A 25,892-nucleotide genomic window follows, 5' to 3' on the forward strand; every position below is an offset into this window, starting at 1 on the left:
CTGTGGTAGGTTCTGGGCGGAGCTCTGCCCACATGGAAAGCATAGTGAAGCTATTTGCATTTTTGGAAAGCGTCACTAAATAATGCATTGGAGCCAGTCTGGTTCACATGTAAATAAAGAGGACAGCAAGAGAGGCGTGTGCAGACATGCTGATACAGCCCGGCTCATAAGGCCTGGGGTTAGGGTTAGAACGAGAATAGACAAGAATCACTGAAGGGGCACAGATAATACTGATTCCCTATAATAACCAAAAAATAATGGATGAAGAAGTTTGCCTGTTTTTCTGATGCCAGAGACTGACCAGAAGATACATTTTCATGAAACCACTGTGCAGTTTATGGAGGCTTTTGAAGCCAGCAGACCAGAAGGTTACACCTGGGATGAATAACCACCAGACAGGCTCTTGGGATGTTTTGTTTTGCTGCTGTAAAACAGCTCAAGTGTTCTGGTGAATGAAAGGTTATGGGAAGACTGTGTGACAAGCGCTCTGATCTTAGGCCATGATGGTTTGATGGCTTCCATGTGAAAGCATTACTGACCATCCAAAAGGTAAACACAGCCTCAGTGAAAATGGGCATAATGAGAAGCCCTGAACCATTTACATTTTAAGAGATCCTTTTAAAGGAGATCAGATCAGCTGCAGATCCTACACGGTACCAGACATGCGTCTGAGTAAATATGCTTGTTTAATCAGCGCTGTTGACTGTTGTTTCAAAAGTGGACCTTGACCCCTGGTTCTCTTTGGCTAGTAGCCTAGTGCCATCATCCCTATCACTGTCTTGCTCTTTTCCCGGGTTGGAGTTGTGGGTTAGAAGATAAGGAGCAGTGAATTTCTGTCAAATTCCTTGGTGACACTTTATTGCTTTATAAGCTGTTATCTGTAATCAGGGATGGATATAACTGGCACGCAAGTACGCATTCACCTTTAAAAACGATACGTGCGACAATTGATTGTTTGTAAAAGTGTAAATGCGTACTTATTATTTTATGTGTATTTGTGCTGATATGACAAGAAAATACCTTGCATTTTGACCTGTATATCGCAAATGAATGTGTACTTGCATACCAGTTATGTCCATCCCTGTCTATAATATATTATAGATACCTTCATAATGCATTATAATGGTCGGTGTAAGAATGAATAAAGCATTGCAGCATCTTCAATTGGCAATCATAAGGCATTATAATGTTGGTTATAATACTTCATAAGCTCCATTGAAGCTCTCATCTATAATGCACTATAGATACTGACCCCTGAGCTCTGCCCAGTACTAACCAGAAGCTGATGCTACCTGTATGAATTAGAGTGTAACAACCAGCTTTAAACTACTTCAAATTGCAGCTGAAAATGGCTTTAAAGTGCAGTAGCATTATAACATCAAAAAAGTGACCTGCAATTGATGGGATTGATAGTGAGACGTGTACATTTTGTTTATTGCGCTGATAGTTGTTCCAGTGTGTAACCGTGGGTTTGTGGGAGATCTGTCGCTCTTTACTGATTCTCATGGTTCCCAGGCAGTGAGCTTAGTGAGTGACTCAGGGCCATTAACTCTGCCCTTTCCGCACACACTCAGGGTGGAACAAGGATTTAGTGTCATAGCTTGTCTTGTTACACTCTATCATGCTGGAAGCCCTTTATGCCCTGAAACAAAGATCACGCGGTTTTGTCGCTGCTGTGCTTCATGCTAACATTAACGGCGCAGCCATCTGCGTGTGTCTGTCCAGGAAATGTTTCGGGAGATAGAGCAGAAGGTGACGAGCCTGTCGGCCCTGGGCCAGGAAGACGCTCTGGAGCTCTCTGCCAAGCTGAAGCTTCTGAAGAACAGTCTGGTCACCTTCCAGGTGCAACTTCTGGACAGACACAGCCTGGAGCCGGTACTGCTGTGCTCGCGAGAAACACAGGCACCCGGACAAACAGCTGTGCGTTACTCCAAACACACTGTAGTGCCCAGCACCATGATGCGCACGCCTGTCGCCACATTCACACACCCAAACACCCACAGACACATGCTTTTCTCACACAAGCAAGATAAAAACCCACATCGTCTTTACAACAATACTTGCGTTTCAGTGTTGCATGGAGCCAGTGTCCTCAGCAATGCATGCTCTGAACCTTTGTAAATGAATAGTGTGCGACCTTACTGTTCAGACTCATGTGTGGGGAGCGCATCAAAAGAACAGCGTCAGCCTTACCGTATCTCCCACCTTTCCTGATGAAAACCGCTGATTCTTTCATGGGCCCATTAGCACATGCAGGACCCCTAAATTGGCCTCTGAAGAGGTTCCATTTATGTATAACTTTAACAGTTTTTAAGAGAACACTGTAATACGTGTGACTGTGTCGATAAGTACCTACACCTGGGGTTCATAGAACTGCTAAGCCTGTGGCCTGATGCACAATATAAAATGATGAGATTAAAAAAAAGCAATAGATTCTGATATTTGAGCTCAGTTGCGATGTATTGTGATATATTATTCCAGCTTTGTTTTGCACTTCAGAATGCAGAGTGCCCCCTAGAGGATGGGATGAAGCATAGCACAAGCGTGCAGGAGATGTTGGCCTCCTCTAAAAGCAAACTCATCCGACAGAACAGCCTACAGCAGCAGAGGGTATGAAATCGAGTGAGATTCAGTACTGGCTTCTGTTTTGCCCTCGCTGCTCATGGACTTTAAGCATTTTTGGTGTGTATTGGGTTTGGTACGGTGGTCTTGAGAGCCTATAACACGTCAGTATTAACACAAAGCAAAAACATTAAAAAGACGCAAAAACACAAAGACACCACAAAAACGTCAAGACAAAAAAATTTAACTAATTTAATTTTTTATGTGTTATGTTCTATTAATGTGCTGTGGTTTTCAAAACGGAAGCGCTCCCTGCCACAAGGGGCAGTATTCACCCTACTGATCAATGCTGTATACTATTCAGCTAGAGAATGTGCGACGGACCGCTAGGGCTGGGTGGGATATAAGCTGACAAAATATTGTTTATATCAATTTATCATGTGTTAAACTTAAGGCTCTATTAAAAATTTTGAATAGAAACCAAAAGTACTCCAGCATGTAAATGCAGTAATTGTGTGATTAAAATGAATTTGGGTTATTGCACACACTCAAAAAAAAACAGATCTCCCTCACTTTGTGACTTGGGGAACTGCATGTCCGTCTTCTGCATGTTCTATAGGGCTGGCCGACACGGACCAAAACCCATATCAGTAATTTTAGTCAGAATAGCAATACACAATATTTTCAGTGAAGTGTGCTAAATGTTCAGTTAAAAAAAAATAACCACATGTGAGATATATCAAACTGTCTAAAACAATGCGTGGGCTTCCTTCCCTGTCTCAAAATAAAGAGAGAAATGAATGTATGTCTATATCTGTTGCATGACCATATGCAGTCACTTCCTGAAATGGGTGCCACAGCATAAAAGCATTTCACTCAACTATGTCCACCAACACTCATTCTTCTGTCCGTTTATGACACTGCTCTCAAAACACAAGGTGAACGTTTTTTCTGTTCATAAACAATCTAAATCCAATGCATTTGCCGCGTGGGTAAGTGTTTTCTCAATGTGGAATGTGTTGACACTAATCGGCTATCATAGCTGTTGGTGTAAGAGGCACGATATCAAGAGTTGAATTCTGCCCCTTCTGGCGTGGAACACTTCCGTTCTGAAAACCAGAGCACATTAAAAGAGCGCTTATTTTAATTTTTTTTTTGTCTTGATGTTTTTGTGCCTTAATGTTTTTGGTTAATGCTAACGTTGCTACTGTTCTGGGCGTTCAGAGTCACCGTAGTTTAGCTCAGCAGGTTGTATGTGCATTGCAAGAGGGACAGTTAGAAGGTTGTGGGTGGACTTTAGATAGGCTGGCAGTGGGGTTTTGGTAGGGTGGACAGTCAGTAGCTGGGTCGTTGCATGCATGTAAGTTATCTGCATGTGATTGGATGCTGGTAAATGTAATCTGTTGGTGGGTAGTAGGCCACTTGTAGACTAGCTTCTGGCTTCTGCCTCATGTCTCTCTACAGGAGCTGGAACATGAGCTGAGTGAGCAGAGAGACCTGACCAAGGCCATCGTCCAGCATGGCAGAAGAACTCGTCAGCAGGGCCTGACGGGGGAGAGGCCGACGAAGGCGTCCACCACAGCCCAGGCCCAGTAAGGCTGTGATCTCTTTGTGTGACTGTGCTTTCCATATATTCATGTGATGAAGCACAGCTTCAGTAAGGTGAAGGCCTGCCTCTTTCACAAGACTCCTGATGCAGGACGTTACTTGTCGAGTAAAGACATCCTTGTGGTTGGTCACACCAGGGTCCCTGGTGCTTCTCCCAGGCAGTCCAGTGTGGCTGAGAACCAGGACAAATGGACCCACCTTCATGGGCGCCTGACTCACACACTTCAGGCCTTGGAAGACAGCATCCGTGAGGTTCCCCAAGAGGTCGGCGATAGGTCCTCCGTCTCTCATCCCTTTCGATCTCATTTGAATGACTCCTTTATGAATCCAGCAATCAGTACAGTGGATGTACCGCTGTCAGGCTTTTGATTTGCACGTGTGTCTTGTTGGAAGGTGTCGAGGACAGCGCTAGGTGCCACCCAGAGTGTGCCGGAGATGGCAAGTCACGTGATGCATCTCAGGGAGCTCAGCCACGCCTTGAGTGTGTCACCAGCACAAGTGAGCTTTAGGGGGTCACTGCTTCCATTTCTGACTCCTTGTCAACGTGATTGTACATCTTGTTAATTTAGCTATGGCCGACCTGCTCTATAGGCGAGATAGAAAATCGCAGAGGGTGCCATTTAATTAGGGGGTGCAAAACAGTGGGGGGGAAAAAATCAGAAAAAATACCTCTAGTTGCATTCCGTAACATTCCATATTTACACTAACTTTAATATTTCCCCACTTTTCTTGTGAGAAATATGCACGCTAGCTTGTTAGCAGCTGGATACCCCGTGCTACTGAATTGTTTTCAATATAACTGACAAAATTTGATTTCTGCTGGTAGGGGGGAGGGGGGTACTCACTGGAATCTCGCCTAGGGCACTGGAACACCCAGGAATGGCCATGAATGTAGCCACCCCATAGGAACAATGACATGCATGGTTACACCAGTGAATGAACTGGGATATTAATACTACAAACACAATAATATGAACTCTCAGAAGTTCAGCTGTTTTACTGGACTGACCGTCACTTGACATGTACCCTAGGCGAGCCTCATTCAGCTGGAGCAGGACCTTTTTAAGACTCTGTGTGGGGTGGACCTGTCCCTCTGCTGTGCTAATGACCTGCTACTGTCTCCTGGCGATGGGCCTCATGAGATGAAGCAGCTCCAGGTGAGACTGTTAGCCTCAGCACTATGATCCACGGTAGGAAGGATAATGGACGACAGTGAAGTACATGGTGATGACAATGAGGAAGGCCAGCAATGTCAGCGCCCCTGTGTACCTGGCAGAGTCTGGCCGCGGAGCTGGCTGTCCTCAGCGGGGAGCTGGCTGCTCAGCAGTGGTCAGAGGCGGACCATGTCCTTGTACTGGTGGTCCCTGGAGCATCTCTCTGTTTGAGGAGTCTGCAGGACCATCTGATCACCGTGCAGACGGCCCTCTCCTCTCGACAGACCCTGCTGCAGGTCCAGGTGGAACGCACAGACCAGTGCCAGGTTAGAACTGTTTTTCTGGCTTTTTCATTTTGCACAGGAGCTCACGCTGTCGGGATTTTACTGATCATCAGCTATGTATTGACAGCATCCATTTACTAATCCAGCGATGTGTCACACTAAATCGATAACGTGTGCTTCTCTAACCCCACAGAAAGACATAAAGGCACTGCATGCTTCCCTGCTCGCTAAAATGTCCCATTTGCACAGAGCGATTAGCGGAGCCACTGGCTGCAGCCTTACCGAGCAGCTACAGGTATGCTGCTTCTCAGCTTCTGGGCCCGATCGGACGGGGCTGCGTTCTCGGTCGTTGGCAGGACAGCGCAGAGCTCAGCATGGTGTTGGCCCAAACTTAGTGGCAGCACTGCGAGACACACCCGCTGCTAAAAACTGAGAGGGGAATGGAGAAAGCAAATGAGCCCCCCCCCCCACCTTGTGTGCCTGTAATGAACTAAAATTACATTCACTAGGGTTCGACTGGCACCGGACACACTTCAGACTAATCGAAATTCTCTGTGAAATGAGTTTTTCCCCGGGTGCGGGCCTGGGAAGACTACCTGATTGAAGCCACTCTTAGACTGGAATTGCTGATGAGCACAGAAATTAAAGTGAGCTCTTGATGCCAGATTCTCCCTCTTAGTGGACTGAAAATCTCATATATATAAAAGCTCCTTTTTCACTGGGCTTCTGTGTTAATGGTTACTTCAGTTGAGTATTTTACTAAGATGTGTAAGCAGAGTACTAAACCAATACACACAGGATACGTAATGAGTACAAGCCGGATACCAAACCAGTAACACCGGATATTAAAAGATAAATCTATCTGAGGCACAGCCGTGATGTCGAATTGGCTTCAATGTTTCATGCTGTCTTGATGGTAACCTTTGACCTCATCTCATGTGACCAACCTGAATGCATCTGCAGACAGCTGCGCAGCTGCTGTCCGAGCTGCAGTCACAGGAGCATCAAGTGTCTGCGGTGAGGGAGAGGCTGGATGGTCAGTGTCAGCCAGCTATTCTCCTGGAGGAGGTCTGCAGGCTGGAGGTATGGTTACGGCGTAATGCAGAGTATGTGCATGTGCGTGCGCGTGTGTCCATACTGACCGGTGTGTCTGGGTGTGCAGGATGTGCTGGAGGGAGCCTGGGCCTTCCTACGCGGCCAGGAGCAGCAGCTGAGGAGCAAGTGGTCTCTGCAAAATCAGTACCACAGGCTGATCCAGAGTCTGTCCAGGCTGGTGGAGCTGGGCCGCGAGCATCTGTCCTGTAACTCGGGGTCTGAGCTGCGCAGCCAGGCGGAGCTGCGCAGCCGGCTGGACCGACACAAGGTGAACACCACACACCTGACTGTTTAAACCGTACCTACGCAGGCAAAACACAATACCTACACTGAGACTGAGAAAAGCGGCTTTAAAGTTTTTTGACTGTCCACCGCACTATACGTGTAGTACTTATGTAAATGATGAATGTACTTTATTCAGAAAACTGACCATAGTTGAACTAAGATGTTTCATCACAAGGTAAAGCAGAGCCTATGTTGGCCATAACTCAGGCTTGATAAGATATATGCAGTTAGTACATTTTGCCTTTATGGGGCAACATACTTATCATCAGCTCACTGAATTACTCCATTAGTGTCAATAGTACAAATATTTTCGCCGTATAATATAATAATGACAATATAATATAGCCTGTAATCATGTGACTCAGCCATCTCCCCCTTCTTGCTGTGGCCCACAGAGACTCTTTCAGGCTATTGGCTCCCAGCTGGTGCTGCTGGAGCACCTCACCGCGAAGCTGCCGGATGGTGTGGGAGCGGAGCTGGAGAGCCAGAGGGTGCAGCTGGAGAGGGACGTGTGCAGTGTGCAGGACCAGGCTCTGGAGCACGGCACCCACCTGGAGTTCTTGCTGCAGGTACAGGATTAGAGATCTTCTAAGAGGCTGATGTACCTAGAAAGTGTAATATTTACCAACCAGAAACAATAGCACCGTGACCCTGTACTAGATGAGCATTAGAAAATGAACGGATGGTCTGGAATGAGCATGTCTCCTTGACATCACTGTGTCCCCACTGTTTCTAAAAGTTAGCCTGCTGCTAGCCCACTGCTAATCCGCGTGGTGGAGCAGCTGCACTGTACACCTCTGTAGCCACATCTGTGGTGTTCACCTGTCTATCTGCTTGGCTGCAGTCCTGGCTGCAGTGGGAGCAGGGCTGTGATCATCTGCGACGGCTGCTCCACGACGTGGAGGCAAATGTGTCTGCTGAGTCGTTGGCAGAAGAGTCAGAAGAACAGCTGCGTCAGAGGCTTGGCATTCACCAGGTACCACGTGCCGTACCAGATGCTGCCACAAGAGGGCTTATCAGTTAATGGCAGCAGTTTTTGTGCCCTTTAGTAGTCAAATACAACCTCTTTAATACCCTAATTTGACAAGCCACATTCATACCCATCCCTGCAGTCTTTCTTTCATGTACTGCCCCTGTAGTTCCCAGTAATAATGGGGAAATCCCAGTGGGAACTAACAAAATAATGACTGGGATGGAGAGTTAAACCAGTTAACACACGACAATCCTGCCCAAATTCTGGTTTACAGCCTAATTTCTACCATCAGTGGTTTTCACTGAATTGGCTTTTTTGCAGATTTTTCTGTTCCCTATAAGCTGTGATTGACCACGACACTCAAAGCTAAGAATATGTGAATATAGCTAACGGAATGCAGGCATCGGTCCAGTCAGCAGCCAGTAGATTGTATATAATGTACATAATGTACCTATATAGCAGGGCTGGACACCCCTGCCTCCACAGAGCAGAGTCGCAGAATGTATTTTCCAGTCTTTGTGTTAGCCTGTTCACATTTGAGGCGAAATGCGGCCAGCCCTCTGTGGGCGAGTGATGTTGAAAAGCAGGTTCTGGCAGGCCAGTCGGTTTTCGGAATTGATCGCTAAGCCTGGATCCACTCTATTCCACACGAAATTACTTGGCAAAATGATGGGGATTAGGTGAGCACTGCATGTTCTCCCTTTTAATGTGTGTTTTCAGAGTCTTCCGGCGGCCCTCATTTCTGCCCATGTTCTTCCCGCTTCCCAATTACTTCTCCTGCAAATAGCAAGTCTAAAGCCGCTCCTGGGGCGAACTCTCTATTTCTCCCTATTCAAAGCCAGTGTGGATAGGGAGTCTCTCACCATAGTGCTACGAGAGTGATTTCAGGGATGGGGATAGGGGGTGAGAAGGCGGAGCTAATTGGAGCCTCTTTTTTGTGGCAGCAAATGAAAAGAGTCCTGGAAATGAATACACCCCAGCTGTGTCAGGTGCTGGAATTGGGGAGGCGAATGACAGCTAGGGGTGGCTGCGGAGCAGTGGGCACAGCCAGCTGTGAACTGGAGACGCTCTGGAGGGATGCACTGGGAAGACTAGAAAGAGAGAGGCAGCATGCTGATGCACTCCTGAGCCTCTGGAGCAGGTGTGGTCCGCACACAGGCGCACAAATGTATATAAACAAACAGAGATACAACTGTCACATTCATATCCACGCAGACATGACTGCGACACTCAGCTGTCACACAGACAGACCTCCTGCTCTCACGTACCCAGGTGCACACGGAGCGTTCCCACTTCTGTAAATTGCGGAGGAACAGCCTATTCTGTTGTTTTTTTTTAAAGTTTCTTTTCCCACATTTTCCACCCATAATTAGCCATCAGCAGGTCTATGCAGAACAGATACTCGCAGGACCTCATTTGTAAACAGATGACTCATGTTTCCCGGGTTCCGGCTCTGGGATCTGCATGTCCTGAGTTGTGCCCCTGGTGACCGGGTAGTAATGGCAGTGACGTGTCCCCACAGCTTCCGCCATGACTCAGAGGCCTTAAGAGAGTGGGTGGGCGGAGCCACAGGCCGTCTACACACATGGAGGAAGGACCTGGGCTTGGCGCCACAGGACCCGGAAATTGTCCAGACTCGTCTGGGCCAGGTGATGGTAAGTTTCCCACCAAACCGTTTTGTAGTTTCTTGACTATTTGACAATTTTAGTCTCTTTTGTGAGAGATTGATATAGGGAGTTTTTGCACAGAAGTGTATGTGTATCTTTTTCTTTGTGTTTTTGTGTAGGAACTGTCCAAGACGGCAGAGTCCAGGTCCTTCCTGAAGGCATCAGTGCTGAATGCCGGCATGCAGCTGCTACAGCTGAAGTATACTGATGTCACAGCCCTGCGTGCGCAGTTGGCGCAGATGGAGCAGTCGTGGACTGAGCTGCTGTCCGACCTGCACGCCGTCCAGGAGAAGCTGCATCAGGTGCGCAGGCGCCTGCATGCAGCATCTGCTCCTCCATGCCTTGGATTCAAGCCGCCGTTTGGCCTTTGACGTTTATCTTCCGTGCTTCAGAAATACATCCGTGTTGAAATATGGCAGGAAAGCTCTGAAGGGAGTCTAAGGGCTCGTTATAAGCCAGAGCGGTAACTCATCACCGGTGACTCTTGCTGTAATCGAAGGTAGTGCTTGTCCTGGGCCATCTGCCCAAGGAAACCACTGGATGCTCTGGACACCTGCTGCTTTCATTCAGATGGGGTGCAGAAGGCAGCAGAGCGCCCCCACCTGGCGGAGGGCCTGCGTGCTGGGCGGCTTCAGCACCATGCCTTGGCCCCCACCTCATTGCGGGGGTGGGGGGCCTCAGTCTCACTTTATAATAATAGTAATAATAATAATAATACATACATAATGATAGAGGTATGTGTCAACTTATGTTCTGTCCAGTAGGAAGGTAGGTGACTCGAATGCTATGCAGACATCATATACACTTGGCAGGACAGTCACTTTACACCAGCTACACATGGTGCATTATGGGTATTATAAGTTAGATATGTCCTGTACCGTTATACAGCTGGCAGGACAGTCACTTTACACCAGCTACACATGGTGCATTATGGGTATTATAAGTTAGATATGTCCTGTACCGTTATACAGCTGGCAGGACAGTCACTTTACACCAGCTACACATGGTGCATTATGGGTATTATAAGTTAGATATGTCCTGTACCGTTATACAGCTGGCAGGACAGTCACTTTATTCACGCCAGCTGCATGCCGTGCACAGCGGCCACTTGCATCTGCTGTGTCTGTTAGCAGATCTGGATTTTTCTGCTCTATGCTAACCTTATGGGACTTCGTTCGTATTTGTGGTCGGATATCGCGCAGAAGGACATCAAGCGACGCGTAACTTTAATGCATTTTCCTCTTCCTCTCTGAAACCGTGGTTTTCCCGCTGTTCTCAGCTGTTGATGGAGCAGCTTCCATCCCAGGAAGTCGTGCTGGAGCTGGAAGCCTGTATCCGCCAGATGGAGGCCAAGCTGGGGGAGAAGCTGGACTGGGGGCCCGCCTCCTCGGCGAGCCTGTCACAGGTCCTCAAGCACTACAAGGTACCTGTTTGGGGGCCTGGAGCCTGGGCTTCCTCAATCTGATGGCCCAACCTCAGACCTCCGTCAGCACTGAGCACTTATAGCACAGCTCACACTCATGTGACTACTGTGACTCTCACTGCCAGGCCTTGTGCTTGATGTCACTGTTTTTTCCCCAGGTTACAGATATTTTGTCCTTTCTTCCCCTCCTTCCTGCAGGAGATTAAGATAGAGATGACTGGTCACCAGCTCTCCATAGACTTTGTCAACCAGTCCTTGCTGCAGACCGGCAGCTCTAACCATCAGGCCACACGCTACGAAGTTATTCACTTTGCTGAGCAGCTTGGGGCCGTCAACCACCGCTGGCTTCTCCTACAGGGGGCGCTGGAGAGCAAGGTGAGGTCATGGCTGATGTAAAATGTTACTTGTCATGGTTTAATAGCAAATCTCCCCATGTAGCACTTTGGTCACATGACATTTTTATAGATAGTTTTATCTAACATCCCGTGAGTGTTTTGCTGTCACCCGATCAAGATTTAATATTCAAAATTTAATTTTTCATTGTGATAAAGGGGCAGCCCAAGATAAGGTTAGCAGGTATCTGAGTAGTTAAAACAAAACACAGGACAGGATAGTCAGTAAATATGTGCAACGTACGATGGATAGGTAGCTTATAATTCAGTTGTGTGGTGGTGAGGGCCTGATAGTCCTTAGTGTGAGTCCTTCAGTGTCTGGTTCAACCTGATTACTGCCTTGATGGTAAAAACTGTTTTTAAGTCTGGTAGTGTGGGCTTTGACTGCTCTGTACATTCCTGCGGATGGTGACAGTTCAAAGAAATGGTGTCTCGCACGTGACGCATCACTGCGGATGGTCATGGCTCTCTGAAGACAGCAACTGTTACAGAGAGTAGATAGGAAAGTAGCAGAGTGGCAGTAATCTACTCTGGCAGTAATCTACTCTGCATTCCTGACGACCCGCTGCACGGCAGGTTTGTCCGTCGCGGTACAGTTACCAAACCAGGTGGTGATGTTATAAGTTAAAATGCTTTCTGCAGAGCAAAGGGAAATGGATGCTGTTGATCCAAGCTGATATTTTTTATGTCATTTGATACAAAAAATGGGATCTGTGAGAAGAGAACAGGAAGACTGTATTTTAATGTCCAGTTCTCAGTACGGGGAAGTAATAAGAAGCTGGAGCCATCTTGAATCTCGATGTCGGCAGTAATATGTGTGTTGCTTTGCCGCGTGGATCTTGATGACCGTTTCTAACACCGTTTTGCTGCAGATCCAGCATGCGCAGCACCTGCAGCAGACCTGCGCAAAGAGGGAGCGCAGGCTGCAGCTCCTGCGTAGCTGGGTCAGAGCTCGCGGGGAGGGGATGCCGTTGCTGGAGAAACCGGACGGCCTCTCGACGGCACTGAGAGCCCTGAAGGAGTGTGAGGTGGGTGGAGATTCAAGCCGGCTCACGCTGGCTCATACCCTTGTGCACAAAGCAGCCCTTTTCCTGGTACACAGCGTGTATATGCTGTGTGTTACTGCACCAGGAGGTCCAGGAGAAGCTGCCGCTGAAGTCGGCTGAGCTACAGGAGCTGAGAGATTGCCTCCTTCCCCGGGATGACGTGGGCCCACCAGGGGGTGACGGAGACTTTGCTTCACAATTGGATGCTGTTGGAGAGGAGCTCACAGAGCTGAGGCACCAGGTAGCCTCTGATGCCAGCGTGTCACCGGGATTCAGGTGTCCTTCTCTCAGCTTTTACCCCGAAAACTGGTGTCCCTGGTATCTCTGACCCTCATTTCTCCCCCCCGCCCCCAGATCGGCCCACTAAGGCAGGGCCTACAGCAGCTGCTGGAACTGTGGACCAGCTTCGAAGAGCGGCTGGAGGCGGCCTCCATCAGCACGACCAGGGCTCGACACGGCCTGTACAGGAGCCGCGCTCTCAAGCTGTCCCTCCACAGCCTCCAGTGTCACGCCCGGCAGCTACAGGTGTGCCCTCCCCCCCCCACTTTACTCCTGAAGCCACGTATTTATGAAATCGCTGAAGGGTTTTTTCAGAGGTGAAACCCTAGAGTACAGCCCACTGAAGGTGATCCAAATCCCAGCGGGGTCCTGCAGTTGTACCCTAGAATAGCCCCTGCCGGGTGAAGCCATTGAATGGGGGAAGGATCACCCGTGTGGGTCGCTTGGTATCGAGACCCCAGCTTATCAGTAAAACTCTGACATCTTGCCATGTGACGCCTACTGTTTGCAGGTCCTCCAGGAGGAGATGGAGAGAGGCGGGGAGGCCTGGGACACCCTGACTGGGACCCTCTCTGCCCTCAGGGAGGTGGCAGCCCCATCCTCCACACTCCTCTTGTCCCAGCAACTGGAGGGAGCGAGGAAAAGGTGCGTCCCATCCCCCAGGAGACGCTATTGCTGTGAGCTGTACACGGCCATGATGAGGTGACATAAAGCGTCGGGGAATGAGCTGAGGAAGTGTTTACGACACTGCGATGAAGGCACCGCGTCCTGCCGGGAATACCACCCTAGTGTCATATCCGAGAGGAAACAGGAAGTCTGCGGCTCGCTCCTCTGCAGGGGGCAGTGCCAGCGTCCAGACTGCTGCTGTCTGCGTCAGGGCATCGACTGCTTGAATCGCCTTTGAGAAATAACTTTTAGGAAAACCTAGAAACCGGGAGTGGCCTAAAACAGCAGGAGGCAACCCTAATCTTAGAGCGCTGGAATCCAGCAGGTTTTCTACCCTACCTGGCTTGAGCTCAGGCAGACCGTAGCTCATCAGGTTGGATAGAAAATCTGGGTGGAGGTGATGAATACGATTGTGTGTCTTTGTGTCCCCGCCAGGTGGGTGGAGGTGGCCCGGGAGCTGGAGGAGGAGCGCCAGGAGGTGTCAGAGCTGCTCCTGTTGTGGCAGCACTTTGCCCGTCTCTCCGCCGCCTGCGCTCACCGTCTACAGGGCCTCCGGGAGCAAAGCCGCGTGGTGCTGGGAGGGTCGGCCCACGATGGCGACGTCGTCGTGCCGCTTCAGGCTCAGCTGGAGGCCGTTATTGTGAGTACTGTCCTCAGGGGGGCGCTCTTTCCTCCTGAAACAATGCCGAGTGAAGATGAGAACATTCTGTTCAGCGTCTTGGTTAAGGGGGGTTGTGCAAAGAGGATAAAAATACCATGGCGAGACACCTGACTCCGCCTCCCCATTGATAATCCCGGGCTTAGTCTCCTCCCCCAGCCTGCCCTGCAGCTCCCTTTCCTGTGGTTTATTTTTCTGGCACCTTATCTGACAGTTAAGCAGTCAGGACCTACCCTCGAATCATAAAAAGTTCATTCAAGACCGGTTTGTTTACTCATGATTAATCTACAGTGTATCTGATGGTACGCGGGCAACGTTTCCTGATATAGTCAGGCTGATGCGTGACACCTCACAGGCCGTTTCCTGCAGCTTGCCGTCTACACTGGTTTCACCCCCAGGGTCTCCAGGAGAGCTTGGAAGCCCTGCAGAGCAGCCTGGATGAGGTCCTGGAGGCTTCAAAGAAGCCCACAGAGATGATGGGGCCCCAGGCGGCTGCCTTTGTCCATTCGCAGAAGCGCACGCTGTCCCGCGGGGTCCTGCAGCTGGGAGAGGCCCTTTCCAGGAGACGGGAGCACCTACAGGTGCGAGCAGGGTTACTCTTCCTGTGTCTGGGCCAGCTTTCTGTCCAGATCTGTATAAGTCCTGAACCACATGAGATAAAAATGGGTAAAAATGCATTTTACTGAGTGTTTTCGTGTGTAGGAGGAGTTGAACCTGCTACAGGAGTTTGGCCATAGCCTCGAGATGCTGGAGCGCCCCCTGCAGGTCTGTGAGAGCCGCCTAGCCGGATCCGTAGACCCAGGCTCCTCGGGCGTGTCCCAGGTGAGGCTTTGTCCCTGCCGCCCGCTGTGAGGCCAATGGAGAATGCCAGCAAGTGATGGACTCCATCTGCTCAGGCTGAGTGGTTGGACCTGATTTCCCTCACCCCTGACCTGGATGCCCTGAACGAGCTGAGCCACACGGTGGCACCGAGTGACTCGGACGTCCGCAGGCTTCGGGTTCTGAACAGGAAGTGGGCGGAGGCCGCCTCGCGTGTCGTCGAGAGGTGCAGGTGAGGACCGGTGTGAACCCAAAACAATGTGTGAAGAGTGTTGCAGTGTGCAGAGTGAAGTGGTGTTGCAGTGTGCAGAGTGAAGTGGTGTTGCAGTGGCCCAGATTTGGCTCTGGATAGGCTCTGCGCCTGTCTTGCTTGGCAGCTGGCTCAGAAATTTATGGTGAAAGAGGAGGTAGTGATTAATGCCAGACCAAACAAAGGGGCCACTTGGCGCTCTTGTGTCTGTGCAACAGCCAGCTCCAGGACGAGCTGCTGCACTGGCAAAACTTCCAGGAGAAGTGTGCAAGCTGGATGGCCTTCCTGCAGAGCATGGAGGACTGCCTGGCTGTGCCCATCGCCGGCTCCTACTCTGAGCTGCGGGCTCAACTGCGCGTGCATCAGGTGACCCCCCTTTTCCCATCATGCACGATGCTGCTTTTCATGGCTGCAGTGCTAATGTTGAACAGCAGGTGGCACAGTGGACAGGCATTTGACTTTGAGTTTGGTTGAAATTCCCTCAGGGCAACTTTTGTTCAGCAGTGTAGTCAAGATGAATGGTTTTGGTGAAAAGGCCATATGCAGAGTTTGGTTAAATGATGTTTGTGTCTGTGACCTCCTGACAGAGGTTCCAGGTGGAGGTCTCCTTAGGACACCAGATCCTGCACTCTGTTGTCAACGAGGCGCTGTGGGTGCTGGAGAGGGGGGAGGTCGAGGACAGGTGAGTTCACCCACTCACCCGGCTGGTCCCGAAACCCAGCGGTTGATCTGGTGCCAGTGTTACCCTCCCAGGCCACTGGCTGCACGCCGATCTGCTTTACAGAATCCTTAAACAGAGTTTCACCCAGCTGTGGTGACCTTGTATCGCATACTAGGACGTCTGGCTGGAACACCAGCTGGGCCGTCGTTCAGGCCTTAAATCTGTCCTGGGCTCAGCCAACAGCCAAGGCTGAAAGGACTTGGCAGTGGCGAGTCTGTTCCCAGGTCAGGGGCGGGACACCCCACGGCTGACCAAACATGGGCTTCGGCACGTCCAGCCGCATGGGACTGTCAGGGAGTTGAGCCGCGCCTGTGACAGATACTCTGGCTGCATGGATGGGGGTTCGAGTAACTAAAAACGCTGCTTAGTCTGGGAAGCATTGCTGTGTCATCTATGCAGTGTGATCCAGGAAATACGGGAGCAGGTAGCAGGGTGGGGGGGTCCCAACACACCTCACTGACGGATGGCCCCCGGCGTCCCGCCCTTTGCTCTCCGCAGAAGCGACTTCCTCCTGAAGCTGTCCCAGCTGCGTCAGCACTGGCAGGGCGCAGTCCAGCGTGCCCAGCAGCGCGGCGGCCTGGTGGGGGCGCTGGTGGGCCACTGGCGACTGTATACCCGCAGCCTGTCCAAACTGCGGGGGCTGCTGGCTGACACGCAGGCCCTCCTGCCCCCCGCTGGCCCCGTCCACTGCAGCCCAGAGCAGCTGCAGAACTCCCCGGACGACCTTAAGGTACGTCACCAGGGGGGACTGCGGTTGGCACTGCACTGGGCCAAAGGCTTTATAACAAAGAACTGTTTTAATGACCTTGTTCCATCCATCCATCTTCTGACTGTTTATCCTGGTCAGGGTCTTGGAGGCAACACACGCTGTTTCTGTAAAATGTCCAATTTTATGAAAGGGTACAAATTTAATATAATTCTGCTTCTATCTATATTTGTATTTAGTAACAGTGTGAAAAAAGAAAACAATATGAATGGTGAGAGTGGCATGTGCCTCTGGAGTCCCCCACTGGGGGGCACTGTGCTTGGCTGAGCACCGCTGTGCCTTTGCTGCGTCCTGCAGCATGCAGAGATGCTGTTCCAGCGGCACCAGAGCGCCTATGCGCAGACGCTGGAGCTCGGTCAGCAGCTCTTCTTCATGGGAGACACACAGACGCAGGTGCAGCTGCAGACGGAGCTGGGCTCCCTGCAGGAGGACTGGGAGCACACCAGTTGTATGCTGGGAAAAAGGAGGACTCTCTCTGACACCATACTGCAGGTATGTCTCCATGGTCCCGTCGCCAGGCAGGACTCACTGCAGTAGCTGCGGCGTATCTAGAAGTCCATATGGATATCCCATAATGCACTCCTGCGGTCAGTGGGTTTTATGCGTGTGAGAGCAGGAGACGGTGGTCGTGTGTGAGTTAATGCAGCAGCAATTGCAGTGCGGGGTTTAACTTTTCTGTTAGCAAAGCATTAGCATCCAGGGTAGGCTTGTGTTTGGTAACAACATATTTCTTGAGCGTTCAGAAAGAGCGGCATCACGTATTTATCACAGAGATGCTTTAGCGGGAAGGAGAAGGCTAAACACAGCCTGCTACAGGAGTATGAGGGTGTTGTGTTTCATCTGACTGCTGAGGTGGCCTCTGTCACCCTAGGGGCCCACGAGCGACAGTGAGACGGCGTACGGGATCAGCCTTACACTGCAGAGTCTACTTTTCTCCCTGACCCACATCCACTAGGCAACTGTTGTCACGGGAACAGATCACAAAGCTTCCCTAATCGCACCAAGGACCAGAGTAGATTTTGACATTAGCAAGAATGAAACAGTGGGGGGCAATCACAGGATGGGAAAGGGGCATTCTGGGAAAATGGCCGTGTGGAACAAATTATAATAAATGAATAAAGGCACAGTGTCATGTTCAATGACATTGCCTGTTTCTTCAGTGTGACCTGATGTAAATACAGTAAGATGATTAACCATTGGCTGCTTATCCCATATCACAGTCTTGCCCCTCCCCCAGCAAAGACAGGCACCTCCCACAGCTTCCTGGTCACTCAATGCCGCTGGAGCACAGAGCTTCACTGAACCGGCAAGCCTGAGGCCAGTGCAGTCCAAACCTGTGATGTCAGCCGCACAGGAAATCCGAGAGAAAGCTGAGATCAGGACAGCTGGGTGACCTTCTAACGCAGAGGACTCTCACAATAGCATCGGTGGGGGAGTTATCACAGCGAATTCCCAGGGTGCTTTGGGATGAGCAGCCCATGGATGTACGTGCTGCTTGGGCTCTGGGGCGGGGGCTGAAGGCTTTGCCCCATTCCGGCACTGTGAACAAGCACGAGCTAGCAGGAACCGTGGGGTGGCATGGCTGGCGTTCGGGAAAGCAGTGCATTATGGGTGCTGTCCTCCTCCTTTCTGAAGGAAAGCAGGCCTTCATGAAAACTGTATCCCGCAGGTAGGGGGCGCTGTGATGGAGGTGGAGTAGCGTAATGCCTCTTTCACTCTGGCACCAGTGGTAGCTGGACAAAGTGGGATGCTGTAGAACAGGAAGGCTTCCTCACAGGACGGTTAATAAGTTCCTGCCGCGGCGTTCCTCCGATTAGGCTTTCTGACACCGTAGAGACAGGAGGGCATGGGCCCAAGTCCATCTGGGAGACAGGAAGTTAACGGCAGAATAGGAAAGAATGAGTGAGAAGCTGGCGAGAAACGGCTCATTCCGGCTCATTCCCACAGACCTGGGAGCGGTTCGGGGCCGGGCTGGCTGACAGCGAGCGGGAGCTGCTGGGAGCGAAGGCCAAAGCCACGGAGACACTGCCAGGGGCATGGGAGGAGCTGCAAGCGGAGGAGCAGCTGACCAAGGTGACCCCCGCCTGGCCCCCACACACGCGCAGCCCCCCCCCCTCCCGGCAGCGTGTAGCTGGAGAGCCTTCAGCTCTGCTCACAGGCTGTACCTCAGCACACAATACCAGCCCCGGGGTAATCGCAGTCAGAACCTGCCGGCGTATTTCAGGTAATGCTAGTAATTGAGGCCCTCAAAATTGCAGCCCGTTACGCAATGACACTAAACTGCCAGAGAATGAGTGTCCTTATGGGGGGGGGGCTGGTCCCGCTGCACAGCCGCCCGCCGCGGTGCTCTGCCGGCCCACTGGCCAGGTGTGGTTTTCTGGTTCCTCCGCTCAGGGCTGCTGTTCCTGACAGCTTTTTTTTTTGACATGATCTGCATGGTCTACTGATGGCAGTGTCTCAGTCGGCGGGCTGCAGTGTTAGGAATTTGTGGGACCAGTGCTGTATGAGTCTGGGAAAGGGGCGGCTGTCACTGGCTAAACACTGCGTCCAGCCCAAACAGAGCTGCCTTCCAGTGCCAGGACACTAAAGCGACCGTTAGTGCAGAAAGTAGGTTCAAGCTCATTCTCCCTCCTTTGGCTCATTATGGGTTTAACTCTCCCCCCTCTTCCCCCCTCCTTCGCCCCATCCACTTCAGCCCGCCCCTCCCCTCCCCCACTCCGTCCCGCGGGCCTTAATCCTGCCGGCTGGACGCTGGGGGAGAGAGAACTGGCAAAGCGGCTGACTGGTTGTGCTGTGTGATGCAGGAGGTCGAGAGCTCGCTGGAGGACTGGGCTCGCAGGCTGACGGAGCTGGCCACCATGAAGACAGACCTGTCCCAGTACATCGTGGCTGAGGATGAGGCTATACTGGGAGAGCAGGTGGAGGGCCTGCACCAGCAGTGGGAGGACCTCTGTCTGAAGGTAGGGGCTTTGCCCTGGGGGAGTTGCTGCACCACTGGGGGGGGGGTTGTGGATTTGCTGGAGGCCGGCAGGTTGGGTTAGCATGGAGCGTGTGTGTGCGTCTTCATAAGAGTCTGTGTTCCTGCCAGGAATGTAGCTGTTGAACTGCTAGGAATGCGTGCAAATGTGAGTTACCCGGGACAAGGGAGCCAAATCCTGCAATAAATAATGGAGAGAAACGCTACTTCAGGGCCTACGGAAGCTCAGGACTAAGGGGGGCGTGTGGGGTTGTGCGGCTTAACACAAGTGTGTTAAGTGCCTGTGTAATTGGCACAAAGTTAAGGCTTCATGGGGACAGTTTTTGGTAGTCAGCTGAAGGTTAGAGTGTGAAAAGCGTGTAGAAAAGGTGCAGAGAAGTGGATGTGAGTTAGGAGAATTATAAACAATGGATTTATTAGAGTAGAACCATGGGTATTTTGCAGTTGCTATTGTTGTAATATGGAGAGTGCATGATGTGCAGTTTTCCTGCCTGGGACCATTGGGAATCACTGCAGGGATTCTGTTACACTATTGGCTGCTGTGAGCGGAATCACTGTTTGGGGCACAACTGAAAATGGTTTAGTCCCAAAAACACCAGAGAACAGCTTAGGGTGTAATCTGATTTAGACAGCGTAGGGTCACTGGGGGGGGCTCAGCTTGTCAGGTCCCCAAGGCACGAGCACTCGTGCCCCCCCCCCCCCCCCCCTACCCCCGCTCAACAGGTTGCAGAGCGAGATCAGCCGTGGAATGGCAAAGCAGATGGCAGGGCCAGTGGGCCTTTGTTTGGGGGTGTGTGAGTGTTTGGGAGGGGGGGGGGCGGTGTCACACGTTAGGGATCACAGTGACTCACAATAGCTTAGCCCAGCTGCTGGAGGAGACATGCAGTGAATGGCTTCACCAATTTACATCAACAGACGGACACTTGATCAAAAGCGACTTAAACTGCATACAGTTTCCGCAGCCTTATTCCTTCGCTGTTCTACATAGTTTACAACAGCCACCCTCCAGCATATGATGACATCTGATTGTTCAGTTCGCTTTACCATAGGAATGTACCTGTTATACAGTGTGTATTGGTTGAAATTCACTGGTCTACTCCTGGTGTGAAAACTAGCACCCAGGATGCAAGGGCATAGGATGGAAGTGTGAGGGCTGCAGCTGTCTGTGCTAAAGGCTCATCCACAGAGGGTGAGCTCTACCAAAATGCAGAACTTCATGCAAAACTTTCCCAGCAAAAACAGAGCCCAGATGACAACTTTTTCAACCATTCAGACTCGTTTCTGGAGAGATTTTTTTCTGAGGTTCTTGTGACATTCCTCTCCGAGGACCAGCGCAGTCCCGGCTCTGACTTGCATGTTCCTGAGAAACACAGTAAGATTCACAGCCCTGGTCTGTGTACAAATAAAGACCAAGGTAGCCAGGCTTGAATGTATCTTGACACAAAGACACATGGACACCATCTGTACACATTTAGATTAACAAGACCTCTGAACTCTTTATGTCTGTATTTATTGGTCTGGGTGTGGCTTTTAAATTAATTTTTAATTCCCTATCCTCGTTTAGTGGTGCAACTCATTAGTCCTTTCAGTCGGCCTCGTGGCTCTGCAGTGTCGCCCGGCACATCCTCTGTTTGCCCTGCCCCCCCTGCAGGTGTCCCTGCGCAAGCAGGAGATTGCCGACAGACTCAACGCCTGGATCATTTTCAATGAGAAGAACAAGGAGCTTTGCGAATGGCTGACGCAGATGGAAAACAAGGTGGCGCACAGCACGGATCTCAGCATCGAGGAGATGGTGGAGAAGCTGAAGAAGGTGAGGAGGGTTCCCTGAGTCGCCCCGCCCACTCGCGGCATCACACTGGCTGCAGCGGATGCTCTGTGGAGCGCAATGCTAAGGGCCCTGTGATATATAAAGGAAACTTATTGGCAGAGGTGGATAGTTCATGTTCAGAAACTACAAATCCAGACCAAGGTTTTGTTTCAACCAACCAGTTGAGTTCTCTGTGACTGTGACTATTTATACTCAACTGGTTGGTTGAAACAAAACCTTGGTCTAGATTTTTTCTTTCTGGACCTGAACTTTCCTCCTCTACCTGTTTTTGACTCTCAATAACATACGCCAAAAGCTTCAAATTATTTTTCAGCATAAAACAGCAAATGATATCACAGCATAAAACATTTTCATGTATATGGCAATTAAAAATCACAATCAACTTGTAGTCAGAGTAATATTGTTTATCTGGAAAGGAATAAAAATAAAATCTCAGTCAGGAAGAACATAATAAATAATATAACCGCAAGTGGATTATGGATTAATGGTTAACCCATGTGATTTCCTCATGCCATAACAGATTGTTTCTAATCATAATCTAATTTTGTGAACAATCTAATCTTGTTCCTGCACCCTGAGGATAATCAGACTGAATGATGTGTCAGCAGGTTGTTAGTGAGGCAGAAGATTTTATGGAAAAGATTTTTAAAAGTTTTCACAACCAATGCCAGGTCACGATAGTGGGTGATGTCACCGACACCGGTCCAGCTGACCAAAGTCCATCCCCGGGGGATAAACAAAGAATAGCACTGCTGTGCTGAATGATCAACGAGCGGCCAGCCGGGTCACAGAGGGCTCAATTGATGTGGATCTGTGCCATGGGCCGGCCAGGTCAAAAGGACCCTATCGCTTATTTCCAGCTGAATAGGGGTGGGGGGGTGGTGGCAGTGACCCTTTGTGAGGACAGTGCTTCCTCGTGTGTCTGTGCCTCAGGGTGGGCTGTGTGCTGACGTGTGTGCGAGTGACGGGGGACTCTATGACAAAGTCGACCCCTCCTGACCCTCGGCAGGACTGCATGGAGGAGATCAACCTTTTCAGCGAGAATAAGACCCACCTGAAGCAGCTGGGGGAGCAGCTGATCCAGGCCAGCGACAAAGCGAAGGTGGCTGAGGTCAGCGATAAGCTGGCGGACGTCAGCGACCGCTGGCAGCACCTCTTTGACCACATAGAGGCCAGGTGAGTGCAGCAGGAGGGTGGGGGTGGAGATTGTGATTGGAGCACCTTGCCAGTCCAAAGGCCAGTCCAGCGGTGGTGGGGAGCCAGCAAAACACTCTCTGAATGTGTTAGAGCAGCTGGGTCCGTGCTGGAATGCTGCAGGCTTTTCTGGGCCTGTTGTTGACGCATAAGGAAGAGGGCTTGTCCTGTTTCTCAGAAATCTCTGTGTGGAGAATCAACCATTCAGGTTGATGACTGTAGGTCAACTGGTAATAATTTGGCCTGGATTGTCCTCCACTTAAGGCCAGAGAGACTGGGGTACTGACTGTTGAGAGAGAGATGCAGGTGTTCTGGTATAACTCGTCTCCTTTTCTTTGGAGATTCACTCTTGAATTGCCAGCCAGGTATATTGAAAGTCCTGTCATTGCCTGACCCCCCCCCCCCCCAAATAATTTACTGTGCGTATATGAATGCAGTGCCTATTCTGCGTGTGCAGTTGGTGCCTAAGGACTGTGGAGCGGTCTTTGATTTCCTTGATCTCTGGTATCATCTTGCGCCTCATCAAGCCTCGTTGACGTCATCGATCGGCTACGCTTGCAGCCCTTATGGCCATTCCAGCTAACGAGGTTCAATGGCCTTCTCCGACCCCGCAGAGGAACACAGTGTCCAGTCCTCCAGCCTGCGCGAGAGCTGGGTGGTATTTATAAAGATGTCGTTTTTCTGTTGATGCGTCTTGCAAAGAAGCGGGCATGGTTGCAAACCTGAAAAAGCATTAGGGCCACATGTCTGATCGCACTTGAGGCAGGTGTAGCCGGGGCAAAGCTGACCCCCCAAGACACACCCCCACTATGACCAGATGGGTGACGGGGCTGAAGCCAAGGGAATTATAGAAGGACAGCAACTCGTAGGTGAGCCAGATGGCTTAGCTCCTATTCTTGATTGACAAGGGGGGAGGGGCCAGTCCATCAGAATTAGCATTGAGAGGTCGGCAGGGCACAATGGATGTGCCCCGGCAAGGGCATTAAGGGTGGCGGCACATGGCACTCATGACCATCTGCCTGGCTGGGCTTCCATTCCCTGAATCGCCAGTGCAAGCAGCACAAGAAACACCTACACTTCAGATCATCATTACACTACCGTGTCTAGATATCCTTTACCCTCTCTGGACACGTCTAACTTGAACATCTGTGATCCTCAGTCAGCAGTGGACTATTATGTAGAGTAACTCTATAAGGGCAAAAATGTCTTGTTGACCCGTGTGGTGTTCAGGCATTGATTCAGGTGGGACCCTTCCTAACACACTTTTGTGAGAGATCACAGATTAGTAATCGCAAGTAGTAATTAGCTGCCGAACAAACAGGGCTTAGGATTTGTTCCAGTGTTTGATTAATTGATGATTGTCTTGTTTTGGTTTACCTTGTGTTCTTTTGGCTTACCTCACAGACAAGCGGCTCCTTCCACACCCTCCTGTTTTCTCATTGCGCATTTGTGTGAATGTGCTGAAGGGTCTGATCCCATTTTCCTGAAACAGACACTGAGTGAGGTGGATTGAGCTTCCCAGAATCAGGGCATTTCCCTCTGTGAACTGCAGAGCCTTCAGCCCATTTCTGTGGGAGGTAGATGAAGGTCTTCCATCGGTGCATTCTGAGAAGAAGGCAGTCAATTATCAGGGAGGGGGCTCTACTGCTTTGGGAGGGGTGCTCTGCAAAAGCCACAGCTGAAGATCGCTACTATCATTTTCTTTTGTCCCAGAACAAGCTGGGACAAAGGCACTGGGTCCTGCAGCTGCTGCCTGCACTCAGTCCATTGTAGTGGTCTTCCTGATACTCCCACTGCCCCCCCACCCCCAGAGTATGGCAGATGTGTTCTTTATTGTCCCCCTCTTTTGGAGATTGGAGATGGAGCTGACTGCCATGTTGTAACCATTGAGCAGGTGTGAGATGGGCAGGGAACCGCTTAAAATGTACAAATTATGGTTTGGGGTTTGTCTCCAGTGAGATTCTGTGTCAGGATTGTTAAAATTACCACTCTGCTGGGTGTATGGCTCTTCTTTTTAAGTGTTGCAATTTGGAATGCCGTAAGAGCCGTGCCAAATAAGAAGTGCCATCAGTTGAAAAATGTTGTCTTTGTTGAGTTTTTATAGCCGTGGTAATAACTTGTGCTGAAATATCTTGGTGTATCACTGATTTCTTGGTTACCATGGTGATTTTCAGGGCTTGGATCTTGAGGCGGGAGTGGTTGGGGCCTCGGAGTGAGGGTGGGGGGGTGGGGGTGTGTGAGTGGTTTCTGGTGGGGGGTGGGGCCTCGGAGTGAGGGTGGGGGGGTGGGGGTGTGTGAGTGGTTTCTGGTGGGGGGTGGCTTTGTTTGGAGTGTGTCCAAAACCCTGCTGGCCTTTCCTTCTCCCGCCAGAGCCTGTGTTTCGGTGTCTGTGGGAATGCTTGACGCACTGTTGGAAGAAAAATAGGGTTTGCAACGGAACTGGGCTTTTTCAGCCTTTATTAATGCAGTGGTGGGGTGGGGGGGCAAGGCCTGGTGCTTGGAAGCCCACTGACCGCTCTTTAGATAAGGCATGAATCTCACTCCTCCTTGTTGACAATTGGGGGTCCTGTGTCTGCCTTTGACAGTGGTATCTGTGCAGACCATGAAAAGTAGCTCTTAATCAGTTAATCCTCCTATCCTTGGACTTCCTTCGACTGACATCTAATCCCAGCTCTGAACGCCACTCAGAGCCTTTTCTTTATGCTGCCTCCTTGCCCGTTTCTGAAAGCAGCATGGGCTAATCTACACGGCAGGTGCTTGATGCCTGTTTGACAGTCCTCACAGTGCCAGTCAGCTCCAGCTAGCGGAGACGTCGTCACGGATCCCGACAGGGTAGCTTGTAGTGGGGCCGCACGGCCAATCTGATTAAAGTCCTGGATGTGCGGCTCAAACTGCCTGAACGCTGAAGAACATGTAGTTTAATATCTTGGTACCTGAATTTTTATTATGGTAATGTCCAGTGAGTTTTCTTTTGGTGTCCCCATGGCAACAGTCCACACTACATTCTACAGGGCACTTTGAGTGGTGCTTAAAGGTGCAGGTCTCAGAAACAGTCATAGATAAGTGACATCTAAGGCATTATGACTCCTAAAACTAGCAGGAAACGGGCGACATATTTTTTCCTCTGAGTCCTGTTGGCTGATGATATTTTCAGGTCAGATCTGAACACTGGTCTTAAATTGATGCAAAATTAGTTCTCCTGCTGAGTCAAGTTAAATCGGTGCGCATTAGACAGATGTGCCTAA

At 50.5% G+C, this 25,892-nt stretch overlaps 1 protein-coding gene across 6 annotated transcripts in view; it reads left to right on the top strand.

Moving 5' to 3' along the window:
- syne2b (spectrin repeat containing, nuclear envelope 2b) overlaps window positions 1-25,892 on the top strand; it is a 96,859-nt gene that overhangs the window by 60,784 nt on the left and 10,183 nt on the right. For 4 of the 6 annotated variants that reach the window (XM_072699149.1, XM_072699150.1, XM_072699152.1 and 1 more), the window contains 33 exons: window positions 1,726-1,920; window positions 2,500-2,610; window positions 4,027-4,154; window positions 4,308-4,434; window positions 4,564-4,668; window positions 5,202-5,327; window positions 5,447-5,650; window positions 5,802-5,903; window positions 6,572-6,691; window positions 6,771-6,971; window positions 7,384-7,557; window positions 7,833-7,964; window positions 8,906-9,102; window positions 9,484-9,616; window positions 9,748-9,930; window positions 10,908-11,051; window positions 11,250-11,426; window positions 12,316-12,471; window positions 12,575-12,730; window positions 12,844-13,014; window positions 13,280-13,413; window positions 13,870-14,074; window positions 14,491-14,673; window positions 14,795-14,914; window positions 14,989-15,143; window positions 15,380-15,527; window positions 15,749-15,843; window positions 16,381-16,612; window positions 16,946-17,140; window positions 18,596-18,721; window positions 19,453-19,608; window positions 21,277-21,435; window positions 22,463-22,629. In XM_072699149.1, coding sequence (XP_072555250.1) covers window positions 1,726-1,920; window positions 2,500-2,610; window positions 4,027-4,154; window positions 4,308-4,434; window positions 4,564-4,668; window positions 5,202-5,327; window positions 5,447-5,650; window positions 5,802-5,903; window positions 6,572-6,691; window positions 6,771-6,971; window positions 7,384-7,557; window positions 7,833-7,964; window positions 8,906-9,102; window positions 9,484-9,616; window positions 9,748-9,930; window positions 10,908-11,051; window positions 11,250-11,426; window positions 12,316-12,471; window positions 12,575-12,730; window positions 12,844-13,014; window positions 13,280-13,413; window positions 13,870-14,074; window positions 14,491-14,673; window positions 14,795-14,914; window positions 14,989-15,143; window positions 15,380-15,527; window positions 15,749-15,843; window positions 16,381-16,612; window positions 16,946-17,140; window positions 18,596-18,721; window positions 19,453-19,608; window positions 21,277-21,435; window positions 22,463-22,629 — 5,117 coding nt within the window. The remainder of the gene's footprint in view (window positions 1-1,725; window positions 1,921-2,499; window positions 2,611-4,026; window positions 4,155-4,307; window positions 4,435-4,563; window positions 4,669-5,201; window positions 5,328-5,446; window positions 5,651-5,801; window positions 5,904-6,571; window positions 6,692-6,770; window positions 6,972-7,383; window positions 7,558-7,832; window positions 7,965-8,905; window positions 9,103-9,483; window positions 9,617-9,747; window positions 9,931-10,907; window positions 11,052-11,249; window positions 11,427-12,315; window positions 12,472-12,574; window positions 12,731-12,843; window positions 13,015-13,279; window positions 13,414-13,869; window positions 14,075-14,490; window positions 14,674-14,794; window positions 14,915-14,988; window positions 15,144-15,379; window positions 15,528-15,748; window positions 15,844-16,380; window positions 16,613-16,945; window positions 17,141-18,595; window positions 18,722-19,452; window positions 19,609-21,276; window positions 21,436-22,462; window positions 22,630-25,892) is intronic. The other 2 variants (XM_072699148.1, XM_072699151.1) reach the window with 2 other exon arrangements.

The sequence above is a fragment of the Paramormyrops kingsleyae genome, chromosome 14 (assembly GCF_048594095.1).
Source record: "Paramormyrops kingsleyae isolate MSU_618 chromosome 14, PKINGS_0.4, whole genome shotgun sequence".
Classification (NCBI taxonomy): Eukaryota; Metazoa; Chordata; class Actinopteri; order Osteoglossiformes; family Mormyridae; genus Paramormyrops; species Paramormyrops kingsleyae.